At 45.9% G+C, this 23,601-nt stretch overlaps 1 protein-coding gene across 1 annotated transcript in view; it reads left to right on the plus strand.

The window, feature by feature from the left end:
- Nucleotides 1-23,601, plus strand: part of LRP4 (LDL receptor related protein 4) — a 51,980-nt gene that overhangs the window by 24,668 nt on the left and 3,711 nt on the right. Inside the window, exons 18-37 of the mRNA XM_030864526.2 lie at nt 1-82; nt 864-969; nt 1,743-1,944; nt 3,600-3,789; nt 3,874-4,005; nt 4,936-5,076; nt 5,442-5,528; nt 5,636-5,807; nt 6,444-6,606; nt 6,729-6,954; nt 7,311-7,614; nt 8,976-9,194; nt 9,357-9,491; nt 10,324-10,432; nt 15,612-15,756; nt 16,027-16,140; nt 16,998-17,133; nt 19,675-19,742; nt 20,313-20,400; nt 22,196-22,337. Coding sequence (XP_030720386.1) covers nt 1-82; nt 864-969; nt 1,743-1,944; nt 3,600-3,789; nt 3,874-4,005; nt 4,936-5,076; nt 5,442-5,528; nt 5,636-5,807; nt 6,444-6,606; nt 6,729-6,954; nt 7,311-7,614; nt 8,976-9,194; nt 9,357-9,491; nt 10,324-10,432; nt 15,612-15,756; nt 16,027-16,140; nt 16,998-17,133; nt 19,675-19,742; nt 20,313-20,400; nt 22,196-22,337 — 2,961 coding nt within the window. The remainder of the gene's footprint in view (nt 83-863; nt 970-1,742; nt 1,945-3,599; nt 3,790-3,873; nt 4,006-4,935; nt 5,077-5,441; nt 5,529-5,635; nt 5,808-6,443; nt 6,607-6,728; nt 6,955-7,310; nt 7,615-8,975; nt 9,195-9,356; nt 9,492-10,323; nt 10,433-15,611; nt 15,757-16,026; nt 16,141-16,997; nt 17,134-19,674; nt 19,743-20,312; nt 20,401-22,195; nt 22,338-23,601) is intronic.

The raw sequence follows: 23,601 nt of genomic DNA on the forward strand, positions 1-23,601 counted from the left end.
GTGGTAGTGGATACCAGTTTGGAGAGCCCGGCAGGCCTGGCCATTGATTGGGTCACCAACAAGCTGTACTGGACAGATGCAGGTATGTAGAGGGCAACTATGGCCTGGCTCTCTGGGATCCTCTTATTTAAACCCCTGGCCTCGGGTACAAAGGGCCCAGTGCCCCTCCTAGACCATTTCTGTCTTGACCTGAAGTCCTTGGTAGGTCAGGAGTGGTTGGGCTGCTGCAGAGCTGAAGTTAGCCGCTCACATCTGAGGGTTGGGCCTTTGCTATTCAAGTGGCGGCTACTTCTGCTGTGCAGCTGATGCTTGAGAATGCTTTGCGTCATTTCAGATAAGGAACCTACGCCCTGTGGTTTTCCTTCCATCGCTGTCTTGGTAAAAGAGGCATTTTCTATTAGGCAGTTAAATGTGGGAGGTAAGGGGAATGCCTTAAACCAGAGCTATCAAAGTGTGGTTCCCAGCAGAATCAGCATCAGCATTACCTGGACACTTGGTAGAAATGCAGATTCTTGGGCCCCACGTCAGACCTGCTGAATTGGAATCTTCGGGGGTTAGGTTCAGGAATCTCTACTTTCACAAGCTCTTCTGGTTTTTGTGCACACTAAAGTTTGAGAAGCATTGCCTAAAATTATAGGACAGAGTGGGTTGCTTGGGTTGAGGAAGCCTTACTCTTCCACGAAATGGAACTGATCACTTCCTTGAATTTCTTCTTGAAATTCAATTCACTAAATATCCATTGCGCATTTATCACAAAGTATTGCTTGAGCATCTACGGCATGCCATGCTCTGTGCTGGGCATGGGAGGTAAGAGGGTGAATGACCAAGACTAGTTAATGTCTTTGCCCCTTACTTCTTGGTAGGGACAGACCGGATTGAAGTGGCCAACACGGATGGCAGCATGAGAACAGTACTCATCTGGGAAAACCTTGATCGTCCCCGGGACATCGTAGTGGAGCCCATGGGCGGGTGAGCACCAGCCCCTTTGGAACAAGTTCCCCCCACCCCCAGATCTGAGTACTAGGGGGGAGTCTGGAGGTTAGAGAGAGTGGCTAGATCTCACGGGCGCACCAAGGAAGCAAGAGCAGCTCTAGAAACCACAGAGCATCGTGACAACTCTGTCTCCTTCACGGACAAGGAAACCTTTTACATTTAAAATTTTTTTTCTTTTTCTGTTTTTTTGTTTGGTTGGTTGGTTGGCTTTTTGGTCTGCTTACCAAAGTAATCCATTGTGTTTTTTTAAAAAAAAAAAGAAGTTTGTAGAAAGTGAAGATTCCCTATAATCTCACTCTCCAAAAATAACTGTGGTTAACAGTTTAGGGTATTTTTTCCAGATTTTCTTCTATGTGTACGCATACATGTAGCGGTGGAGGTGATGGTTTTGGTTTGACAACAATGGCATACTCTTCTGTAACTTGGGTTTTCACTTGGCTATATATCTTAGCTATCTTTCCATTTGATTATATAGATCTATTTTTTTCTTCTTGGTGGTTATATAGAATTCTGTTAAGTTGATATACCATAATTATTTAACCCATCCAGTCAAGGAAACATTTATTAAGATCCTCGGGTACTTTTTGATAGGGATGTGAGATACAAGACCAGAACCCAGAAGGGGGCTGGGAACTGAGGCAAGAGGCTGGGGTAGCTATAGCAAGCAGAAACCCTCAAACCCTAGGAACCCTGAATCCCCACTGGGTATTAACTGGAAGGCTTGTAAGACCTCCCTTGCCTGTGCCCAGGTACATGTATTGGACGGACTGGGGTGCAAGCCCCAAGATTGAACGAGCTGGCATGGATGCCTCAGGTCGTCAGGTCATCATCTCTTCTAATCTGACATGGCCTAATGGATTAGCCATTGACTATGGGTCCCAGCGGCTATACTGGGCTGATGCCGGCATGAAGACGATTGAATTTGCCGGACTGGATGGCAGCAAAAGGAAGGTAAGGGTGGTGCTAAGGCATCCTCCCACGGCCCTGACAGCCTCCAGGGTGGCGCTTCCTGGCTGGCAGCTAACAGGACCCAGGGAAGCCTAGGGGTGATCCAGCATGGTGCATTTGCTATTTCTCTGAAACTGCGGCTGTGCTCCAGAGCCCGGGGTCCCTGCTCCTTGATGAAGAAAGGAAACTAGGGATCATGTGGCTTGTGGGCTGAGAGTGTAAGTGCTTTCCCGATAACCATCAACACTAATGCTAATTAATCACCAGTTGCATATTGGGCCCATGACCTCTCTCTCTCTTTGTTTTGTTTATTTTGATATAATTTCAAACCTGCAGACAAGTTGTAAGAATAGTCAAAAGAGGGCTTCCCTGGTGGCACAGTGGTTGAGAGTCCACCTGCCGATGCAGGGGACACGGGTTCGTGCCCCGGTCCGGAAAGATCCCATATGCCGCGGAGCAGCTAGGCCCGTGAGCCATGGCCACTGAGCCTACGTGTCCGGAGCCTGTGCTCCTCAATGGGAGAGGCCACAACAGTGAGAGGCCCGCGTACCACAAAAAAAAAAAAAAAAAAAGAATAGTAAAAACCAATAACTAATATTTTGCCACATTGTTTCTATTTGATAGCAACTTTGAAGATAATTTTTTATTAATTTTTATTGGAGTATAGTTAGTTGCTTTACAATGTTGTGTTAGTTTCAGCTGTACAGCAAAGTGAACCTACTGTATAGCACAGGGAACTCTACTCAGTGCTTTGCCACATTGTTATATCATTCTTATTCTCTCTCTGTCCACACACACACACCACACAATTCTTCTGAACCATCTGAGATTAAATTGGAGACATCCTGCCGTTGAACCCATAATAGTACAGTGCATATTTCCTAAGAATAAGAACATTGTCTTGCATAATCCCAATATAATGATCAATACCAGGAAATTTATCATTGATACAATATTACTATCTAATCACAGTCTATATTCAATTTCACCACCAATTTCCCCGATAATGTCCTTATAGCTTTTTTTTTTTCATTTTTCTTTTTTAGTCCAGGATCCAATCCCAGATCACAGTTGTTTTTAGTAATCACGTCTCTTTAATCTGGAACATTTCCTCAGCCTGTCTTTGTCTTTCCTGATCTTCATATCTTTAAAGAGTAAATGCCAGTTATTTTGTAGAATGTCCCTCAGTTTGTCTGATGTTTCCTTATTATTAAGTTCAGATTATGCATTTGGGGCAGAAATACTACGGTAAGTAAAGTTGTGTCCTGAGTTTTCAGTGTGTCTTATCGGTAGCCACCGATGTCAGCTTGTCCCATCATTGTGATACCAACTTTGGTGGTACAGTTAAGGTGGTGTCCACTGTAAAGTTGCTATTTCTCCTTTTGTAATTAATAAGTAATTTGTGCAGAGACACTTTGAGATTATGTAAATAATACATGATCTTTTACAATCATCATGCAACCCTTGGAGCCAGGCACTGTCACGATCATATCAGATTGGCTGACCAAGGCTCAGATTTTATAACCAGCTCTAGCTCAAGGTCACACAGCAGGTGGTACTGGCAGAGCTGCATCCTGCCTCCTCACCTGAGCCCTTGACCACTGCTCTGTACTGTCAGGACTTGCTGGGGCATGACACAAGTGCTGGGTCCCTGGCAGGTACTGATTGGAAGCCAGCTGCCCCACCCATTTGGGCTGACCCTCTACGGAGAGCGCATCTATTGGACTGACTGGCAGACCAAGAGTATTCAGAGTGCCGACCGGCTGACGGGACTGGACCGGGAGACCCTGCAGGAGAACTTGGAAAACCTCATGGACATCCACGTCTTCCACCGGCGGCGACCCCCAGGTAAGCAGCCCTTGGCCCACACTTGCTTCTCCTCTGCTTCCCTCTGCAATGGTCCTTCCCATTGACCCACTCCTCTCCACCCAGTGTCCACACCATGCGCTACGGAGAATGGCGGCTGCAGCCACCTGTGTCTTCGGTCCCCAAATCCAAGTGCCTTCAGCTGTACCTGCCCCACAGGCATCAACCTGATGCCTGATGGCAAGACCTGTTCACCAGGTAGGTCTAAGCATCACAGACCTAGATAGAGCCTCTCTGGGAGGAGCAGTGGCTCTCTTTCTTCCCTGCAAGTGGACTCTGGTGTGGTCTGAGAAACCTAAGCTTCTAGAGGCTTAGGGGTGAGATGAAGCTTTTAGAAAAAAGAAGAGGTCCAGAGGAGCAGGTAGACAGGATTAGAAGCAGGATCCAACTAGGTCTCATGGTGTCTTCATGCATATTAGAAAAAGATGCTCCTTTCTCAGACACTTTACTTTTATCTGTTGGGAAATTGTCATAATACACTGGTTCGGTTAGAACAAGTCAGTTTTGTTCCTTCTGCCCAAAATCGGTATAGTAAATACTAGAACATATGATATCTACAATTTGATGGTACCTCCTTTGGAAATGGCACTTTTGTGAGTACACACAACCAGCACAACCTTCGTATAACCTTAATTGAAAGGTCTCAGAAGCAGGACCTGGCTGCCCAGATGTTGGATGTTGAGGTTTCTCCCTAGGGGCTGCTGCATGGTAGGCTGCATTTGAACCCTAACTTCCTGGGGAATTAGAGCAAGAAAGGAGCTCTGAATTGTGCTTCTCAGGTTGTGGGTAAAGCCCTCCTTCACCTAACATGAAGTTTCTTAAACTTCATGGTAAAAGGTCTTTCAAAGAGATTCATTTTCATGATATTAATAAAGTGATGACTATGTATCAGACCCAATGCTAAGGGTTTTCTGTACGTGATCTCTTTTATTCCTACAGCCACCCTGTTATTGTCCCCATTTTACAGATGATGAAAGTGAGCCTTAAACAATTTAAATAATGCGCCCAGGATCACAGAACTAGAAACTAATGGAGACAGGGCATGAACTTCAGTTTGCCTTACTCCAAATGTTCTTAATGGCTGTGCTAGGATGACTGTCCTCTTTCCTTCTCTCCCCACCTGGGCAGGCATGAACAGTTTCCTCATCTTCGCCAGGAGGATAGACATACGCATGGTCTCCTTGGACATCCCTTATTTTGCCGATGTGGTGGTACCAATCAACATTACCATGAAGAACACCATTGCCATTGGAGTGGATCCCCAGGAAGGTCTGTGTGGCCCTCCCTTCTCTCCTGGCCCACTGTCCCTGCCTTACAGCAACTGCTGCCCTTGCTTTCCCACCATCTTTGCCTCCTGGTAAGAGCCTGGGGGCTCCCCGTTCCCTCTGGCATGACCCCTGCCCCATCTCTATAGCACTTTCTCTTTGGTTATGAGGGCATGGGGTTTGGGAGCCTTCCACTTCATCTCTGCCAAGAGCTATCCTGCTATGATATTTCTATATTTCCCTTGATATCCTCTGCTCAGGGGTATAGGGCTCTCTGACATGCCCTGGTGTCTCAGGGCATGTTAGCTGTGTGTGTTCCTTTGTGGGGCGGGGTGAAAGTCCAGGCTGAGCCAAGGCTTCCCTTTCCAGGAAAAGTGTACTGGTCAGACAGCACGCTGCACAGGATCAGCCGTGCCAATCTGGATGGCTCACAGCATGAGGACATCATCACCACAGGTGGGCCTTGCTCCCAGCCCAGGGACCACCTGTCTGGCTACAGAGCTGGGGGAGATATCCCATCTGTTTTAAGGCAGGAGCCAGTGTGCTGTCTTGACTTCCTGCAGGGCTGCAGACCACAGATGGGCTCGCAGTGGATGCCGTTGGCCGGAAAGTGTACTGGACAGACACGGGAACCAACCGGATTGAAGTGGGCAACCTGGACGGGTCCATGCGGAAGGTGTTGGTGTGGCAAAACCTTGACAGCCCCCGGGCCATTGTACTGTACCACGAGATGGGGTGAGAGCAGCTCTGTGGCTCCAGGCTGCGGGATGGGCTGGCTCAGCTGGGGCGAAGGATGGGGTGAAGGGGGGCAGTGGAGAGCAAGCATGCTTCAAAGGAGCACTGAGACTGACCTCTCTGGGGCACTTCCACTTCCTTGTGACTTCTTTCAGGGTGGCAGTATAGTGTAGAGGTTAAAAGCATGAACCTCGGAATCAGAAATCCAGGATTCAAATTTCTTCACCATTTATTAGCTGCGTCTGTCACTTTGGGTCCAATATTTAACCTCCCTGGTCCTCAGCTTCCTTGCCTTTAAAATGGAGCCGACAATGAAAATGCATGCCTGTGGACCTTGTGAGGATTAAGTGGGATAATGCATGGAAAGTACTTTTTTTTTAACTGTAAAAAACATAACATTAAATTTACCATCTTAACCATTTTTAAGTGTACAGTTCAGTAGTGTTAAGTATATTCACATTATTGTGAAACAGATCTCCAGAACTTTTTCATCTTGCAAATCTGAAATTCTGTATTCATTAAGCAACAACTCCCTTTTGTGCATGTAAATACTTTTCACAGTGTTTGGCATATTGTTAAGTACTCACAGTAGACAGGAACTGTGGAAATAACCAGCTAGTATTGTTTCTTGCCCAGGTTCATGTACTGGACAGACTGGGGGGAGAATGCCAAGTTAGAGCGGTCTGGAATGGATGGCTCAGACCGTACCGTGCTCATCAGCAACAACCTAGGGTGGCCCAATGGACTGACTGTGGACAAGGCCAGCTCCCAGCTGCTCTGGGCTGATGCCCACACGGAGGTGAGGGTCCTGCTCCTGCTGCTTTGCAGAAGCCTGGGGATATGGGAGAGGCCTATTTGGAAGCTCCGCTGAGGGCTCCCAGTCTTCTGATAGCCACCCCGCACCCTCTCCTTCCTCTACAGCGAATTGAGGCTGCTGATCTGAATGGTGCCAGTCGGCACACCCTGGTGTCACCTGTGCAGCACCCATACGGCCTCACCCTGCTCGACTCCTATATCTACTGGACTGACTGGCAGACCCGTAGCATCCACCGTGCCGACAAGGGTACTGGCAGCAATGTCATCCTGGTGAGGTCCAACCTGCCAGGCCTCATGGACATCCAGGCTGTGGACAGGGCACAGCCACTGGGTGAGAAGATCCCTAGGGCTGTACGCCAGAGCCTCTGACTTCCTGGGGGTATCTCAACATCAGAGATATATCCAGAGCACAGAGATGCCTTTACAACCCGAGAGACAGGGACCTGCCTAAGCCCCCTTGCAGGATCAGGCTGTGTTCCCTCTGGGTATGGCTGGTACTGCAACAGCAGGGTGCTGTCACCTTCAAAGGACTCCTGGAGACGCCCCTGCTCCTTCTGCCTCTTCCCTGCCAGGCACCGAATCCTGTTATGTAGAATAGCAGACAATCAGGCACAAAAAACTAGGACCTTTATAAGATTCAGACCATATTCCAGGCTGGGTGTCAAAACTCGTGCTTCTCTTTCTCAGGTTTTAACAAGTGCAGCTCGAGAAATGGTGGCTGCTCTCACCTCTGCCTGCCTCGGCCCTCTGGCTTTTCCTGTGCCTGCCCCACTGGCATCCAGCTGAAGGGAGATGGGAAGACCTGTGACCCCTCTCCTGAGACCTACCTGCTCTTCTCCAGCCGCGGCTCCATCCGGCGTATCTCACTGGACACCAGCGACCACACAGATGTGCACGTGCCCGTTCCCGAGCTCAACAATGTCATCTCCCTGGATTATGACAGTGTGGATGGAAAGGTCTATTACACAGATGTGTTCCTGGATGTTATCAGGTATGAGGGTCCCCGAAACCTTCAGAAGACACAGACCTGCTTCTGACCTTTGATGGGTGAGGTTATGGTCTGTGTTGACCTCTAAATGGACTAAGTGATTCCGCAACTTGGATAGTGAGTTCTGACCCTGAACTGTATGCTTTATAGTGTTATCACTTACAGCAGAGTTTCAAACTTTTGTTTTCTTTTGTTTATTTAAAGATGATGAAGTGTTTCAAGATTCTTTTTTTTCTGGTCACGCCACTTGGCTTGTGGGATTTCCCAACCAGGGATTGTGTCCCCTGTGGTGGAAGTGCCGAGTTCTACCCACTGGACCGCCAGGGAATTTATCTATTTAAAGATTAATAGGGACTTCCCCGGTGGTCCAGTGGCTAAGACTCCACACTCCCAGTGCAGGGGGCCCAGGTTCGATCTCTGGTCGGAGAACTAGATCCCACACACATGCCGCAACTAAAAAAGATCCTGCACGCCGCAACTAAGACCCAGCGCAGCCAAATAAATAAATAAATATTAAACAAAAAAAGATTAATAGAAGCCCAGTATGTAAAACAAACAGATAAAGTCAGGCTGGGGACCCGGAGCTTTCTACCTCTACCATTGGGCTCTGCAGGAGCTCCAGTGATCCTCTAAGACTCATTGATCAGTTGGCCGTGTAGCCAAACCAAGTATCTGTATTATAATGCAGGAACGCTGGCCAAATGCCAAGGCTTATGGTTATTTACAAGGTTGTGTTGGGTTTTGTTTTTTAATATTTTTTGTTTTATTTATTATTATTCCAGTTTTTTACCCCGACACAGCTGAGGAATGTGGTACCCTGTCACTAGTTAGAGGGTTTTACCATGGCAGAGATTCTCACGTAGAAGAACAGGAGCATTCCCTTTTGTTCTCCCTGAGGGGTGTATTAGAATCTGGGAGCTGGTGGGCATATGTAGTTTACAAAAGTCCCCCGTGTATTTGTGACATGCCCCCCATTCTGAGGTTGAATTCCCTGGTGTAGGACTGCTATAAAAATGCACAGTAGATTTTGGAAAAATTTGCCCTTTCTCATAATCACTATCTAGCAATCCTTGTCTCCTCCTTAAGGTGTATGGGGTTTATTAACCTGTCTTTTGGCAAGACGTGGGCCCAGATGCCCCCTACTTACAGCAGGAAACACTCTGTCCTCCCAATAATTTATTCAGTTTCGCAGATACTTTGAATACCTACTGTGCTAGATGCTGAGGAATGTACTTATACATACTTGGTCCCTGCCCCTATGGGGCTTACAGTGTAGTGGGAATCCAATTATGGGAACATGGATGAAAGGGGTATCAGCCTATTGCTGATCTGGTCAGTCATCCAACCCTGGGCTGTTCCCCAAGGCGAGCAGATCTGAATGGCAGCAACATGGAGACGGTGATCGGGCGTGGGCTGAAGACCACCGATGGGCTGGCAGTGGACTGGGTGGCCAGGAATCTGTATTGGACAGATACAGGCCGAAATACCATTGAAGCATCGAGGCTAGATGGTTCCTGCCGCAAAGTGCTGATTAACAACAGCCTGGATGAACCTCGGGCCATTGCCGTTTTCCCCAGGAAGGGGTAAGTTTTTTGGCCAGCAGAAAAGAGACCCAGGGAAGAAGGGCCTGATGAAGAGGCTCTTGAAAGATGCCTGTATATTAATGGTATCTGGGTGTCCCTGTATTCTCTCGACCTCTGGATGCCATCTTCCCATGCCTTGCTGATGGCGCTCTTGTGTCCCAGGTACCTCTTCTGGACAGACTGGGGCCACATTGCCAAGATTGAACGGGCGAACTTGGATGGCTCTGAGCGGAAGGTCCTCATCAACACAGACCTGGGTTGGCCCAATGGCCTTACCCTGGACTATGATACCCGCAGGTGGGAATCCTGTCCCAGACAGCCTCCTGGAAATCAGGTGGGCAGAGGAGAGGATGGTTGAGATTGAAGTAGTGAAAACAAACAAGTAGAAAGCTCCTTGGTAGGTAGGGAAAAGCAAGCAGTGAGAAGTATGAGGGCACAAATTCTTGGAGCAGGTGTTGCTGAATCCAGCACTCAACCCTCAGGCGGGGATTATCTGGTTTTCATGTTTTTCATTTGAATGCTTTAGCAGAGCAGATCCCACCACCCCCATCCAGTTAACCGATTCTTTGCATTTGTTGCTCTCCTGATCCCATCAGGTATTGGAATTTGCAACTCCTGATCTAGATTAAAAATACTGGAGGGCAGGAGAAGAGGGAGGAAGAGGCTCCAAAGCAGTCAATTCTCCTTTCTGCTCTCAGAAGAAGGGAAGGGAATCAAAGTCACCTGGAGAGTTGGACTGGAGGAGAGGAATGCCTTCTTCCGTTAACTTCACTGAGCTCTTTGTAGACTGAGTCTCTTCTTGAAGGGCGTTCACAAGAATTTGGGCTTTGATTCTTGGGTAGGAGTCAAAGGGTTATCAAGTCGTTGAAGATGAGACTGGGGGCTGGCTCCTCCGAGGTCACTAGATTTCTACCCTCCGCAGAACAGCCCTGGCCTCCCCACTTATGAGTCACCAACCAAGTTCTGCTCTTCAGCTTGGGGGGATTCCCAGTGACCTCTCATCAAGTCAACTTGACTGCTCACAGCACCTGCCAGTTCAGCTCAGGAGGGGACAGCTAGCTCCCTGAGGGCAGGGCTGGGCTACCTGGCAAGTGTCTTCAGCAGCTGCCTTTTCTCCTTTCCTTTACAGGATCTACTGGGTGGATGCCCATCTGGACCGGATTGAGAGCGCCGACCTCAGTGGGAAGCTCCGGCAGGTCTTGGTCAGCCACGTGTCGCACCCCTTTGCTCTCACTCAGGTACTGGCTCAGGAGAGAGGTAACTAAACCTCCTTGACCAGGGGTGTTTCCTCGGGGTTCTGCATCAGCAGCCTCAGCCCCAGGTGCTACTGAACAGGTTTGCTATGGAAGCTCATTTTAGGGGTGATTCTTGTACACTGAAGCCTTGCCACTATGTGCCCTGCTGCTCCTGCTGTCCCATGTTCTAACATTCGAAGCAGTGGCTCTCAAACAGCTGTACGGAGTCAACTGTGGAATTTGTTAAAATGCATATTCCCGGGCACTGGATATAAAGAATCTGCCTCCTGAAGGTTGGGCAAAGAATATTCATTTTAACAAGTTCCCCAGCTGATCCCAGTGCTGTGGTCCCAGCATGCAAGCTCAGGCAGCTTACTTTAGTGGGCAGAGGTGTGGAGTGGCTGAAAGCCAGAGTTTTCAGGCAGGTAGCCGGTCGGTAAGTGTTTACTGAGTGAGTACCTCCCATGAGCCAGCTCTGTGGGTTCAAGTTCTGCCTGTGTCATGAAGTAACTATGCAACTTTGACAAGACAGTGAACTTCTCTAAGCTTCACTTACTTATAAAATAAATGAGTTTAATAATAGCATCGGGCTTCCCTGGTGGCACAGTGGTTGAGAGTCCGCCTGCCGATGCAGGGGACACGGGTTCATGCCCCAGTCCGGGAAGATCCCACACGCTGCGGAGCGGCTGGGCCCGTGATCCATGGCCGCTGAGCCTGCGTGTCCGGAGCCTGTGCTCCGCAACGGGAGAGGCCACAACAATGAGAGGCCCGCGTACCGCAAAAAACAAAAACCAAAAACTAATAGTATCCTCCTGAAATATACACAAAGCATTAGCAGAGTATCTGGCACTCAGTGCGTGTTATTTCTAATCATTTTATTTAGTATTAGCTGTCACTATTTTAGAGTTCTAATCCTGTATAATAATTCAAGAAAGGAAAAAAGGTATACCAAGCCTGGGGCCAAAACAGGGATTCTCAATCATTTAAAAATCTTTGTCCCTCGGGAGGAACACTCCCAAACTCATTCTACAAGGCTACCATCACCCTGATACCAAAACCAAAGATGTCACAAAAAAAGAAAACTACAGGCCAATATCTCTAATGAACATAGATGCAAAAATCCTCAACAAAATACTAGCAAACAGAATCCAACAGCACATGAAAAGGATCATACACCATGATCAAGTGGGGTTTATCCCAGGAATGCAAGGATTCCTCAATATATGCAAATCAATCAATGTGATACAGCTACTAACAAACTGAAGGATAAAAACCATATGATAATCTCAATGGATGCAGAAAAAGCTTTTGACAAAATTCAACACCCATTTATGATAAAACTCTCCAGAAAGTGGGCATAGTGAGAACCTACCTCAACACAATAAAGGCCATATATGACAAACCCACAGCCAACATCATTCTCAATGGTGAAGAGCTGAAACCATTTCCTCTAAGATCAGGAACAAGACAAGGTTGCCCACTCTCACCACTATTATTCAACATAGTTTTGGAAGTTTTAGCCACAGCAATCAGAGAAGAAAAAGAAATAAAAGGAATCCAAATCGGAAAAGAAGAAGTAAAACTGTCACTGTTTGCAGATGACGTGATACTAAGAGAATCCTAAAGATGCTACCAGAAAACTACTAGAGCTAATCAATGAACTTGGTAGAGTTGCAGGGTACAAAATTAATGCACAGAAATCTCTTGCATTCCTATACACTAATGATGAAAAATCTGAAAGAGAAATTAAGGAAACACTCCCATTTACCACTGCAACAACAACAACAAAATACCAAGGAATAAACCTACCTAGACAAAAGACCTGTATGCAGAAAACTATGAGACACTGATGAGAGAACTTAAAGATGATACAAACAGATGTAGATACACCATGTACTTGGATTGGAAGAATCAATATTGTGAAAATGACTGTACTACCCAAAGCAATCTACAGATTCAGTGCAATCCCTATCAAACTACCAATGGCATTTTTCACAGAACTAGAACAAAAAACTTCACAATTTGTATGGAAACACAAAAGACCCTGAATAGCCAAAACAATCTTGAGAAAGAAAAATGGAGCTGGAAGAATCAGGCTCCTGGACTTCAGACTATACTACAAAGCTACAGTAATCAAGACAGTATGGTACTGGCACAAAAACAGAAATATAGATCAATGGAACAGGATAGAAAGCCCAGAGATAAACCCACGCACATATGGTCACCTTATCTTTGATAAAGGAGGCAAGAGTATACAATGGAGAAAAGACAGCCTCTTCAATAAGTGGTGCTGGGAAAACTGGACAGCTACATGTAAAAGAATGAAATTAGAACACTTCCTGGACTTCCCTGGTGGCGCAGTGGTTAAGATTCCACCTGCCAACGCAGGGGACACGGGTTCAATCCCTGGTCCGGGAAGATCCCACATGCCGTGGAGCAGCTAAGCCCGTGTGCCACAACTACTGAGCCTGTGCTCTACAGCCTGCGAACCACAACTACTGAAGCCCGCGCACCTAGAGCCCATGCTCTGCAACAAGAGAAGCCACCGCAATGAGAAGCCCGTGCACCGCAACGAAGAGTAGCCCCTGCTCAGCACAACTAGAGAAAGCCCATGCATAGCAACAAAGACCTAGTGCAGCCAAAAATCAATCAATAAATTAATATAAAAAAAACACTTCCTAACACCATACACAAAAATAAACTCAAAATGGATTAAAGACCTAAATGTAAGGCCAGACACTATAAAACTCTTAGAGGAAAACATAGGCAGAAAACTATGACTTAAATCAGAGCAAGATCCTTTTTGACCCACCTCCTAGAGTAAAAACAAAAATAAACAAATGGGACCTAATGTAACTTAAAAGCTTTTGCACAGCAAAGGAAACCATAAACAAGATGAAAAGACAACACTCAGAATGGGAGAAAATATTTGCAAACAAAGCAACTAACAAAGGATTAATCTCCAAAATATACAAGCAGCTCGTGCAGCTCAATATCAAAAAAACAAACAACCCAATCGAAAAATGGGTAGAAGACCTAAACAGAGATTTCTCCAAAGAAGATATACAGATTGCCAACAAACACATGAAAAGATGCTCAACATCACTAATCATTAGAGAAATTCAATTCAAAACTACAATGAGGTATCACCTCACACCCGTCAGAATGGCCATCATCAGAAAATCTACAAACAATAAATGCTGGAGAGGTTGTGGAGAAAGGGGAACCGTCTTGCACTGTTGGTGGGAATGTAAATTGATACAGCAACCATGGAGAACAGTATGGAAGTTCCTTAAAAAACTAAAAATAGAACTACCATATGACCCTGCAATCCCACTACTGGGCATATACTCTGAGAAAACCATAATTCAAAAAGAGTCATGTATCACAATGTTCCTTGCAGCACTATTTACAATAGCCAGGACATGGAAGCAACCTAAGTGTCCATCGACAGATGAATGGATAAAGAAGATGTGGTAAATACACATGATGGAATATTAACTCAGCCATAACAAGAAACGAACTTGAGTTATTTGTAGTGAGGTGGATGGACCTAGAGTCTGTCATACAGAGTGAAGTAAGTCAGAAAGAGAAAAACAAATATCGTATGCTAACACATATATATGGAATCTAAAAAAAAAAAAAAAGGTTCTGATAAACCTAGGGGCAGGACAGGAATAAAGACGCAGACATAGAGAATGGACTTGAGGACACGGGGAGGGGGAAGGGTAAACTGGGAGGAAGTAAGAGAGTAGCACTGACATACATACACTACCAAATGTAAAATAGATAGCTAGTGGGAAGCAGCTACATGGCACAGGGAGATCAGCTCAGGGCTTTGCGACCACCTAGAGGGGTGGGATAAGGAGGGTGGGAGGGAGATGCAAGAGGGAGGGGATATGTATGGGGATATACATATGCATACAGCTGATTCACTTTGTTATACAGCAGAAACTAACACAACACTGTAAAGCAATTATACTCCAATAAAGATGTTAAAAAAAAAAAATCTTTGTCCCTCGGGCTTCCCGGGTGGCGCAGTGGTTAAGAATCTGCCTGCCAATGCGGGGGACACGGGTTTGAGCCCTGGTCCGGGAAGATCCCACATGCCGCGGAGCACCTAAGCCGGTGCACCACAACTACTGAGGCTGCGCTCTAGAGCCCGCGAGACACAACAACTGAGCCCACGTGCCACAACTACTGAAGCCCGCGTGCCTAGAGCCCATGCTTCACAAGAGAATCCACCGCAGTGAGAAGCCCACATACCGCAATGAAGAGTAGCCCCTGCTCACCTCAACTTGAGAAGGCCCACGTGCAGCAACGAAGACCCAATGCAGCCAAAAAAAAAAAGGAATAAACAAAATAAGTAAATTAAAAAAAAAAACAATTAAAAAAAATCTTTGTCCCTTTTTGACAAACATGCACTCTACCTGTATTCTGCATTGTATCCTACCGGCCAGTAAGATTTTGTCTGGCTTTACTTAATGATAGGCTTTTCCCCACCCCGTACTCCAAATGTAAAACTACAGGATTATATTGAATTTAGTTTTTCAATCTACAAGTTTCCCCTGAGGTTTCTGATGTATACTGCAGGGATGGGAGGGGAACCACCTACATTGCCCTTCCCCACGCCTGGTAGAGAATCTCAGGATCACTACATTAGAGGGCAGCTGCCTGCAGAAGTAACCAGAGGACTTGGGCCAGGGCTCTGAGTGATGGGCCCAGAAGAACAGGGACCTAGAACGACTTGCCCCCCCCCCGGCCCCCGCAATTTACTCCTGTTTGCTAGGTACAGGAATTTATTTATTCACTGAGCCACTGGGTCAACTGACTGAGGACTAAGTGTTAGTGCTGGAAATTGAGAGATGAATGAACCACATTCTTGTTCTTGAAGAACTTAATCTGGCAGGACAGATAGACATGTAAACAAATGACCATAGAGCGTCGAAACTCACCTGTGGAAGTGAGGACAAGCTCAGAGCAGCATGGAGAAAATGGTGAATGCTCTATGGATTGGGGGAGATTTCCTGGATAATGTCATATTTGGGGATGCACAGGAGCTGACATGGATAAGGGAAGAAGAGGGCATTTGGACAGAGGGAACACACGGGCTGAGGCACGGAAGCTGTACCAGGGTCTGCCTATTAATAGTTACTCTTTTTGGGGTTTCCCTATTGAGTAGCACGACAGGTGGATCTACTGGACAGACTGGCAGACCAAGTCAATCCAGCGTGTTGACAAGTACTCAGGCCGGAACAAGGAGACGGTGTTGGCGAATGTGGAGGGACTCATGGATATCATCGTGGTTTCCCCTCAGCGGCAGACAGGTGGACTCCAGGGTCCTGAGCCTGCTTCCTTACCATTGGTGGGGTTGGTTGGTCACCCTGAGGACTGTTAATAACCAAGACAGAGCCACAGGAGAGCCTTTTGGTTCACATCTTAAGTTCTTAGACCTTTCAGCCCCCTGTCGTTATACCCTTCCTGCCCCACGGTCCCTGGGAGTAAGGTAGCCCCAAATCTCCTCCTTTTTGAGAAGTGTCAAATTAGGAGACTTGATTCTGCCCCAGGCCAGACATTCACATCTGCTTTGCCCCCAGGGACCAATGCCTGTGGTGTGAACAACGGCGGCTGCACCCACCTCTGCTTTGCCAGAGCCTCAGACTTTGTATGTGCCTGTCCTGACGAGCCTGATGGCCGGCCCTGCTCCCTTGGTGAGTTGGACTAATTGGCCTCCTGGAACAGCAGAGCCCTTGGAAGGGCAGGGGATCAGCAGCCTCAGCTTTGTTCTTCTGGGTGAGATTTCCCCTCAGGGGTTCTTACAGCAGAGTGACTGGGAGCAATGGGTTTGAGCTTTGGGATGGTACAGACCCAGGTTTGTCTGGCTTCTGGCATTTACTAGGATGGAAATCGGGTCTCCTGATTCCCTGATCCCTACTGTGACCTGTGCACTATCCTCTCTTTTGCCCTTTGTGGGCCAGCTAGCCCATCCGGAGCTATTAATATTGGAAACTGGGACTTCCCTGGTGGCGCGGTGGTTAAGAATCTGCCTGCCAACGCAGGGGACACGGGTTCGAGCCCTGGTCCGGAAAGATCCCACATGCCGTGGAGCACCTAAGCCCATGCACCACAACTACTGAGCCTGCGCTCTAGAGCCCGTGAAGCACAACTACTGAGCCCGTGAGGCACAACTACTGAGCCCACGTGCCACAACTACTGAAGCCCGCGTACCTAGAGCCCATGCTCTGCAACAAGAGAAGCCACCGCAATGAGAAGCTCGCGCACCACAATGCAGAGTAGTCCCCACTCGCCACAACTAGAGAAAGCCTGTGAGCAGCAACAAAGACTCAATGCAGCCAAATAAATAAATAAAATAAATAAATTTATTAAAAAATATATATTGGAAACCAAATCCTTTTTATGTACAGTATTAAGAAGGACATCTAACAGGGGTGCCTAGGATCAGGGCAGCTAAAAAATTGCTTTATCAAGTTCTCCACATGCTACTCTTGGACCATATGTAGATATTTGTGGCTCCAGTGATCCACTCCAGTCCTTGTTTTCTCTCCAGTACCTGGCCTGGTGCCCCCAGCTCCCAGGGCTACCAGCGTAAGTGAAAGGAGCCCCGTGCTACCCAACACGCTACCGACGACCTTGCGTTCTTCTACCAGCTGGACCCGCACATCTCTGGAGGAGGTGGAAGGGAGGTAAGTGGGTCAGTATGGAATTGGGGGCTCTTTGATTCAAATCGCCATGCCCTGCCAGCAGAAGACCGTAGGCCCAGCTTGATGATTCTGGCAGATGGGAGGTAGATCACATCATTAGCCACCTGTCCCTGCTACTTGGAACTGGAGATGATATTTAGACTTGCAGGTTGTTGCAAGTAATTCTTTTTTTTAGCTCTGAAGGCAAGAAGCTTCAAGACGAGCTTTAGAGAGAAATCACTCAGGAGGAGTTTCTGCCCGGCATTCCTCCTTCTTCCTTTCTTTCAGTGACGTTTGCTCTCACAGAACAAGTTTAGCACGTGGTCTTGTCCTACAGTTTACTTAGAAGCCACTAAGTCATAGTGGTCTCTGGGCTGTGGCTTTTTAACTTGGGACATCCCCAGGGATGTGATGGCCTTAGTTTATAATGACCTGTAACACTCAAACGCACATGCATGTATGTGCATGTGTACACACACAGACACACACACACACACACACCCCGTTATTAAATAAGCAAGCATAACCATGAACGGCTCTCAAATTAAGTGTAAAACATTATATTTCATTAGACTGAAGGTGCTGTCAATTTAAAATGCATCCTGATTTGAGAGATTAAACTGAAAAAATGACCAACAGCAACTGTGAGATGCCATTAATTGTAAGACACAGTCCTATCTCAGAGATATTAGAATATAGAAAAAATGCACATCTTAAAATTGATGAAATATCATGTTATATTCCATTTAGAGAAAGTCTTATAAATATGTTTTTTATTTACACCTTGCAAAAAAATCATCTGAAAATACAGATAGGAGTAAAAAAGAAATAAGTACTCATGTGTAATTACCTTTAGTGTTTTTTTCTGATTTGATATATGTGTATATTGTGAAATGGTTACCACAGTAAGTCCAGTTAACATCCATCACCACACATATATACTTTTTTTCTTCTTATAATGAAAACTTTTAAAATCTACTCTCTTAGCAACTTTCAGACATACAATATTGTTAACTATAGTCACTATGATGTACATTACATCCCCAGGACTTAACTTATCTTATAACTGGAAGTTTGAGCCTTTTGACCATCTTCACTCATTTTGTCCACCCCCAACCTCTGGCAACTGCCAATCTGTATGGTATCAATTTATCTATGAGTTGGTTTTTTTTTTCTTTTTCAGATTCCACATATAAGTGATATCATATAGTATTTGTCTTTCTCTGTCTGACTTATTTTACTTCGCAGAATGTCCTTTTTCATGGCTGAATAATGTTCCACTGTATACCTATACCACATTTTCTTTATCCATTCATCCACTGATGGACGCTTAGGTGGTTTCCATGTTTTGGCTCTTGTAAATAATTCTACATTGAACATGGGGGTGCAGATATCTTTTTGAGACAGTGATTTCATTTCCTACTCTTACTATACTGATGTCTATCTTCCCAGGCATTCTTCTATTAGAACATTTTTCATTGTAATATTATTTTTAATATCAACAGTAGCTTAAAAGATAATTAACACGTGATTTCAATTCTGAAGGCAGAAACATAGTAATAATTCCAAATAAGACCACTAGACTCAACGTCCCTAAAATGATAAGATTTGTACATGATCAAACTTATTCTATATGCCCCATTTTCTCGTTAGAAGAGTTTATATAGAAAAGCAAACAGATATAAACGTGTACCTTTCTCACTAAATTTTAAGCACAATCATTATTAATCTGATTTTATTCAGGTTTATTTAGAAAACTTTTGAACCCTACTCAGATATTTTCTTCCTATCAGAGTTGCATCTGAAGACTCAGTACATCTTGGTTTCGGATGCTCCTGCAGGTAGCTCTTCTCTAAACTTTTAGGACATGTCTTTACTTGCCAGCTCATAACGTGCCACAAAGGAGTTACCGTCTCAGCATTTCAAGTTAGTTATCCAAGCCCTCTCTCTGGATGTCTTGCATATTCCCTTGTGAAAGAATGAAGGAAAGAAAAACAATATATTTTTTTAAGTCTCTCTAGACCTTGAGATAATCTTGATCCAATCCAAGGTTTGCTTGGCTGGTAGCTTAATAAAGTCTGCTATTGATGTCCTTAGTATTCTTTCAGCTCACTCCCAAACCTGCTTCTCCTTTTTAAAGAATCCTCTTTAAAGAGTACATATTTTAGGGAATTCCCTGGTGGTCTAGTGGTTGGGACTCCACGCTTTCACTGCCGAGGGCCTGGGTTCAATCCCTGGTCAGGGAGCTGGGATCCCACAAGCTGCACGGCCAAAAACAACAACAAAAAAGAGTACACATTTTAAAACACATTTAAACATGATATAGCATCTTGAAGACAGTGGCTCATGCTGATTTCTCTGTATTTTCTTGTCCTGCCCTCTCCTTGCTTCTGCTATCTCCTGTCTGGTATAGTCTCATATCTGAAAGCCCCACTCCCAGGCCTTTAGCCCTGTCCTTCACAGGACTGTCCCCATTTCCTGGCAGAAGGCAAGATCTTTGCTGAATATAAGTAGCCTTCACATTCAGTTTTCTCTGCCCCACAGATGCTCTGAAAAGGATGCCCGGCTGGGCCTCTGCACGTATTCCAATGAGGCCGTACCTGCTGCTTCAGGTAAGCCCTCAGTGCCCAACTGTTTTGAAAAACAAGATGTAAGGAATCTAAGTCTCCATTGATATCTTGCAGAACCTTCATGGGAACTCTTTGGGGTTGATGAACCCTTTTCTTAGACTAAATCCGTAAAAAGAATAACCATAATAGCTGCCACTTATGAAGTGCTTTCTGTGTGCTAGGCACTTGTTAAGCCATATTTATGTGCGCATGCGTGTATGTATATGTATTTGTATGTACACACTCACCTTCAATCTCCACCAGCCCTATGAGCAATTTATTATTTACATTTAACTGATGAGAAAACACAGGCTTAGAAGTTAAGCATCTTGCTTTAAGTCACACAGCTAGTAAGTAGTGGAAGTGGGATTAGAGATGCTGACATAGTGATAGGTTTCTTCTCAGCCCCCTCCCCCCTCCCGCTGTGGCCTCTTCTCTGAGAAGGAGGCCCCTAGCCATCCTCAGATGGTATGGGATGCAACAGCTACAAAAGGAGCCCTCCATCTTCCCACCCCTCACACCAGCTAGAAGATTGTCGGGGGTCCCCACCTAGCGTCCCTCTGCTCTTCCTAGGGGAAGGACTTCATGTCAGCTATGTCATCGGTGGACTCCTCAGCATTCTGCTTATTCTGGTGGTGATCGCGGCTTTGATGCTGTACAGGTAACCTCGGCCCCACTGCAGTGGCTGTATGTTTGCTGTATGTCCCATCAGCACGTTTGGGACCTCCTGAAGTTGACAGCTCACTGATTCCACCTATGACCAGCCTTATTTCAAGGTTGGGTCCCTGGTCAGAGCAGCAGAAGGGAAGGGCAGAAACCTGAATGTGTACCCTTCTTCCCCAGTCACAGCCCAAGCAGTTTCCTCATTTCATGACCACAGCAACGCTTGGTATTTTCCTTATAGACTAGGATATTACTAAGGACACAGAGGGTGTTACCCAAGTTCACACAGCAAGAGGCAAAGCTGCTACTGACTCTAGCATCTTTGCTTTTACCACCACTCTACACTACCTCAAACCACTGAAGCTGGAAATGATCTTCTCTTCACACAAACACAACTCTTTACTACAATGTGGGGTGATAGATACATCATTGCTCGGTAGGGATCATCCTGGGAAGGTGGAATGTGTAGTATTCAATTTAGAATCTTCCTTTTATGACCCTCTCTGTATATATTTTCTCCTAAATGCTTTGTATGCAGCTTGCAGCAAAAATGTCAGGATTTTGCTGCTACTGCAGCAGCTTCTACTAACAACAACAACAATAATAGTAACACCTACCATTTAATGAATATGTATCAATGTCACAACAACTTTGTAATACAGGTATTATTATTCCTCACTTTACAGATGGGGATCTAAGGCTCAGAAAGTTTAGATTATGTCCACCAATACCCCAGCCAGTAAGTAACAGAAGTGGCATTGAAACGTAGGTCTGTTTTGACTCTAAAGCTCAGTGTATTTGTTATCTATTGCTGTATAACAAATTACCCTGAAACTTAGCAACTTAAAATGACAACCACTGATTATCTCACAGTTTCTGTGGATCAGAAATCTAGATGAAGGGACTTCCCTGGTGGCGCAGTGGTTAAGAATCCGCCTGCCAATGCAGGGAACACAGGTTCAAGCCCTGGTCCGGGAAGATGCCACATGCCGCGGAGCAACTAAGCCCGTGTGCCACAACTACTGAGCCTGCGAGCCACAACTGCTGAAGCCCACGCGCCACAACTACTGAAGCCCGCGCGCCTAGAGCCCGTGCTCCACAACAAGAGAAGCCACCGCCAATAAGAAGCCCATGCACCACAATGAAGAGTAGCCCCCACTCACCACAACTAGAGAAAGCCCGCATACAGCAACGAAGACCCAATGCAGCCAAAAATAATAAACAAATAAAATTAAAAAACAAAAAAAAAAGAAATCTAGATGCAGATTAGCTGGGTGCCTCTGCCTCAAGGTGTCTTACAAGGCAGCAATCCAGGTATCAGCCAGAGTTGTGGTCTTATCTCGAGGCTTGACTGGGGAAGGATTCCCTTCCAAGCACAGGATTCAGTTCCTCGCAGGATGTTGGCTAGAGGCCTCCCTCAGCAGTTTGTTGCCTTGTGGGCCTTTCCATAGGACAGCTTTCAACATGGCAGCTTGCTTCCCCCAGAGTAAGAGTAAGAGAGCGCGGAGGGAGGGAGGGAGAGAGGGCAAACTAAGATAGAAACCAGTTTCCTTGTCAGGAGTTTCCTTGTAACCTAATCTAGTATCCCTCACTTTTGCATGTTCTGTTCATTAGAAGCGAGTCACCAGAACCAGCCCACACTCACGGGTCAGGAATTCAGAAGGTGTGAGTACCAGGAGGCAGGGACCACTGGGCCCTCTTAGAGGCTGCCTGCCACAACTTGGGTTACAGCTTCCCCAGATATTATCCCCATACAGATCTGAACTAATTTCTCATCACTTTTTCTCCTAAAGACACAAAAAATCCAAGTTAACTGATCCTGCAATGGGGAACCTGACCTACAGCAACCCTTCCTACCGAACTTCCACTCAGGAAGTGAAAATTGAAGCAATCCCCAAACCAGCCATGTACAATCAACTGTGCTATAAGAAAGAGGTAAAAATTAAAATTTATATCCAAGAGTTTGTTTTTGGAGGGCGGGGGTGGATTATACTCCAGTTGCCTGAGTAGATCAGTAAGGGATGCTGGGTAGTCCATCTACCATTTTGGAAGTTATAGTGAACAGAAGAATGGGATGTGATTCGGGTTTCTGGAGAGGTCTATAACTTCTGAGGGACCAGCTTGAGGGGCCCTAGTGAGAGTAAGGTTAGAAAGCAGATCCCAGAAGGTTTAGGTCTGAAGGCATGTGAGTGTGCACCTCCCTGCCAGGAGATATTTTCCCAGGCGCAGGGGTTCCTTCCCTTCTGGAGCTGTCATTCCCCAGCAGTGAGGCTGTGCCCCTCTGAAATAACCCCAAACTCCTAGGAAACACCAAAAAACCCAAGAGCTCCTGGACTCTCCCTTTCTAACCTCTGATCCAAGCTTTTGGCACCTATGGTTGGGAATGGCTGGAGTTCTGCTATTCTTCCTCTTATCACATAATCTAGAGGGATTTCTCTAGAATTCTGAAAGTTTATATGCTTTTGTTCTTTTAACTCCTTTGTTGCTGCAGTGAAAATTTATTTGCTAAATGTTTAGGCATGAAGAATAGTCCCGTTTTGACTAGGGAATATAGCCTGGGACTTAGATTTTCCTAGTCTGATATGACCCTTGTTTTTTTCTAAAATCCTGTAACCCTTCATTAGAAATTATCCCTTATGAGACCTAACCCATCTACTCTCTTGGCCTGTCTAGCACAGTCAAAGCCAGCCCTCACACCTATAGGGCATAATGAATACACTTCATACAATAATCATGTGATTTCAGAATCCATGAATTTCCCTATTAAAACAAAGCGTCCACTACAAGCCAACACAGAAGCTGCAGGGATAGCTTGCAGATTTAGGGATGGTAGACCCCTTCTCTGTGAATATCTTTGAGAGAAAGACTCTTGAAGCTTCTTGGGTTCCTGGAGTGTCTGATGCCCCAGAAAAGAACCCCAGTGAGGGCCCTAGGTTAGAAATTAAAATCATGTGACTCTTTCTCCTGTTGTATGCTTTTTCCTCAGCAGCTCTTTCACCCCTCTGATAGTCTTTCACCCTTTCTCTTCTGATTTCCTCTTGATTTCAGGTACCTGTTGCTGTGTGTTTGTAGAGGGCGTGGTATCACCCAAATTGCTAGTGCCACGTCACCCACATCTCCCTGACTTACCCCACGTGTCTCTGTGATGAAGACACTGAGTGGTCTGCATCTTATCTGACACTAATTCAGCTTGGAGGGT

The sequence above is a fragment of the Globicephala melas genome, chromosome 8 (assembly GCF_963455315.2).
Source record: "Globicephala melas chromosome 8, mGloMel1.2, whole genome shotgun sequence".
Taxonomy (NCBI): Eukaryota; Metazoa; Chordata; class Mammalia; order Artiodactyla; family Delphinidae; genus Globicephala; species Globicephala melas.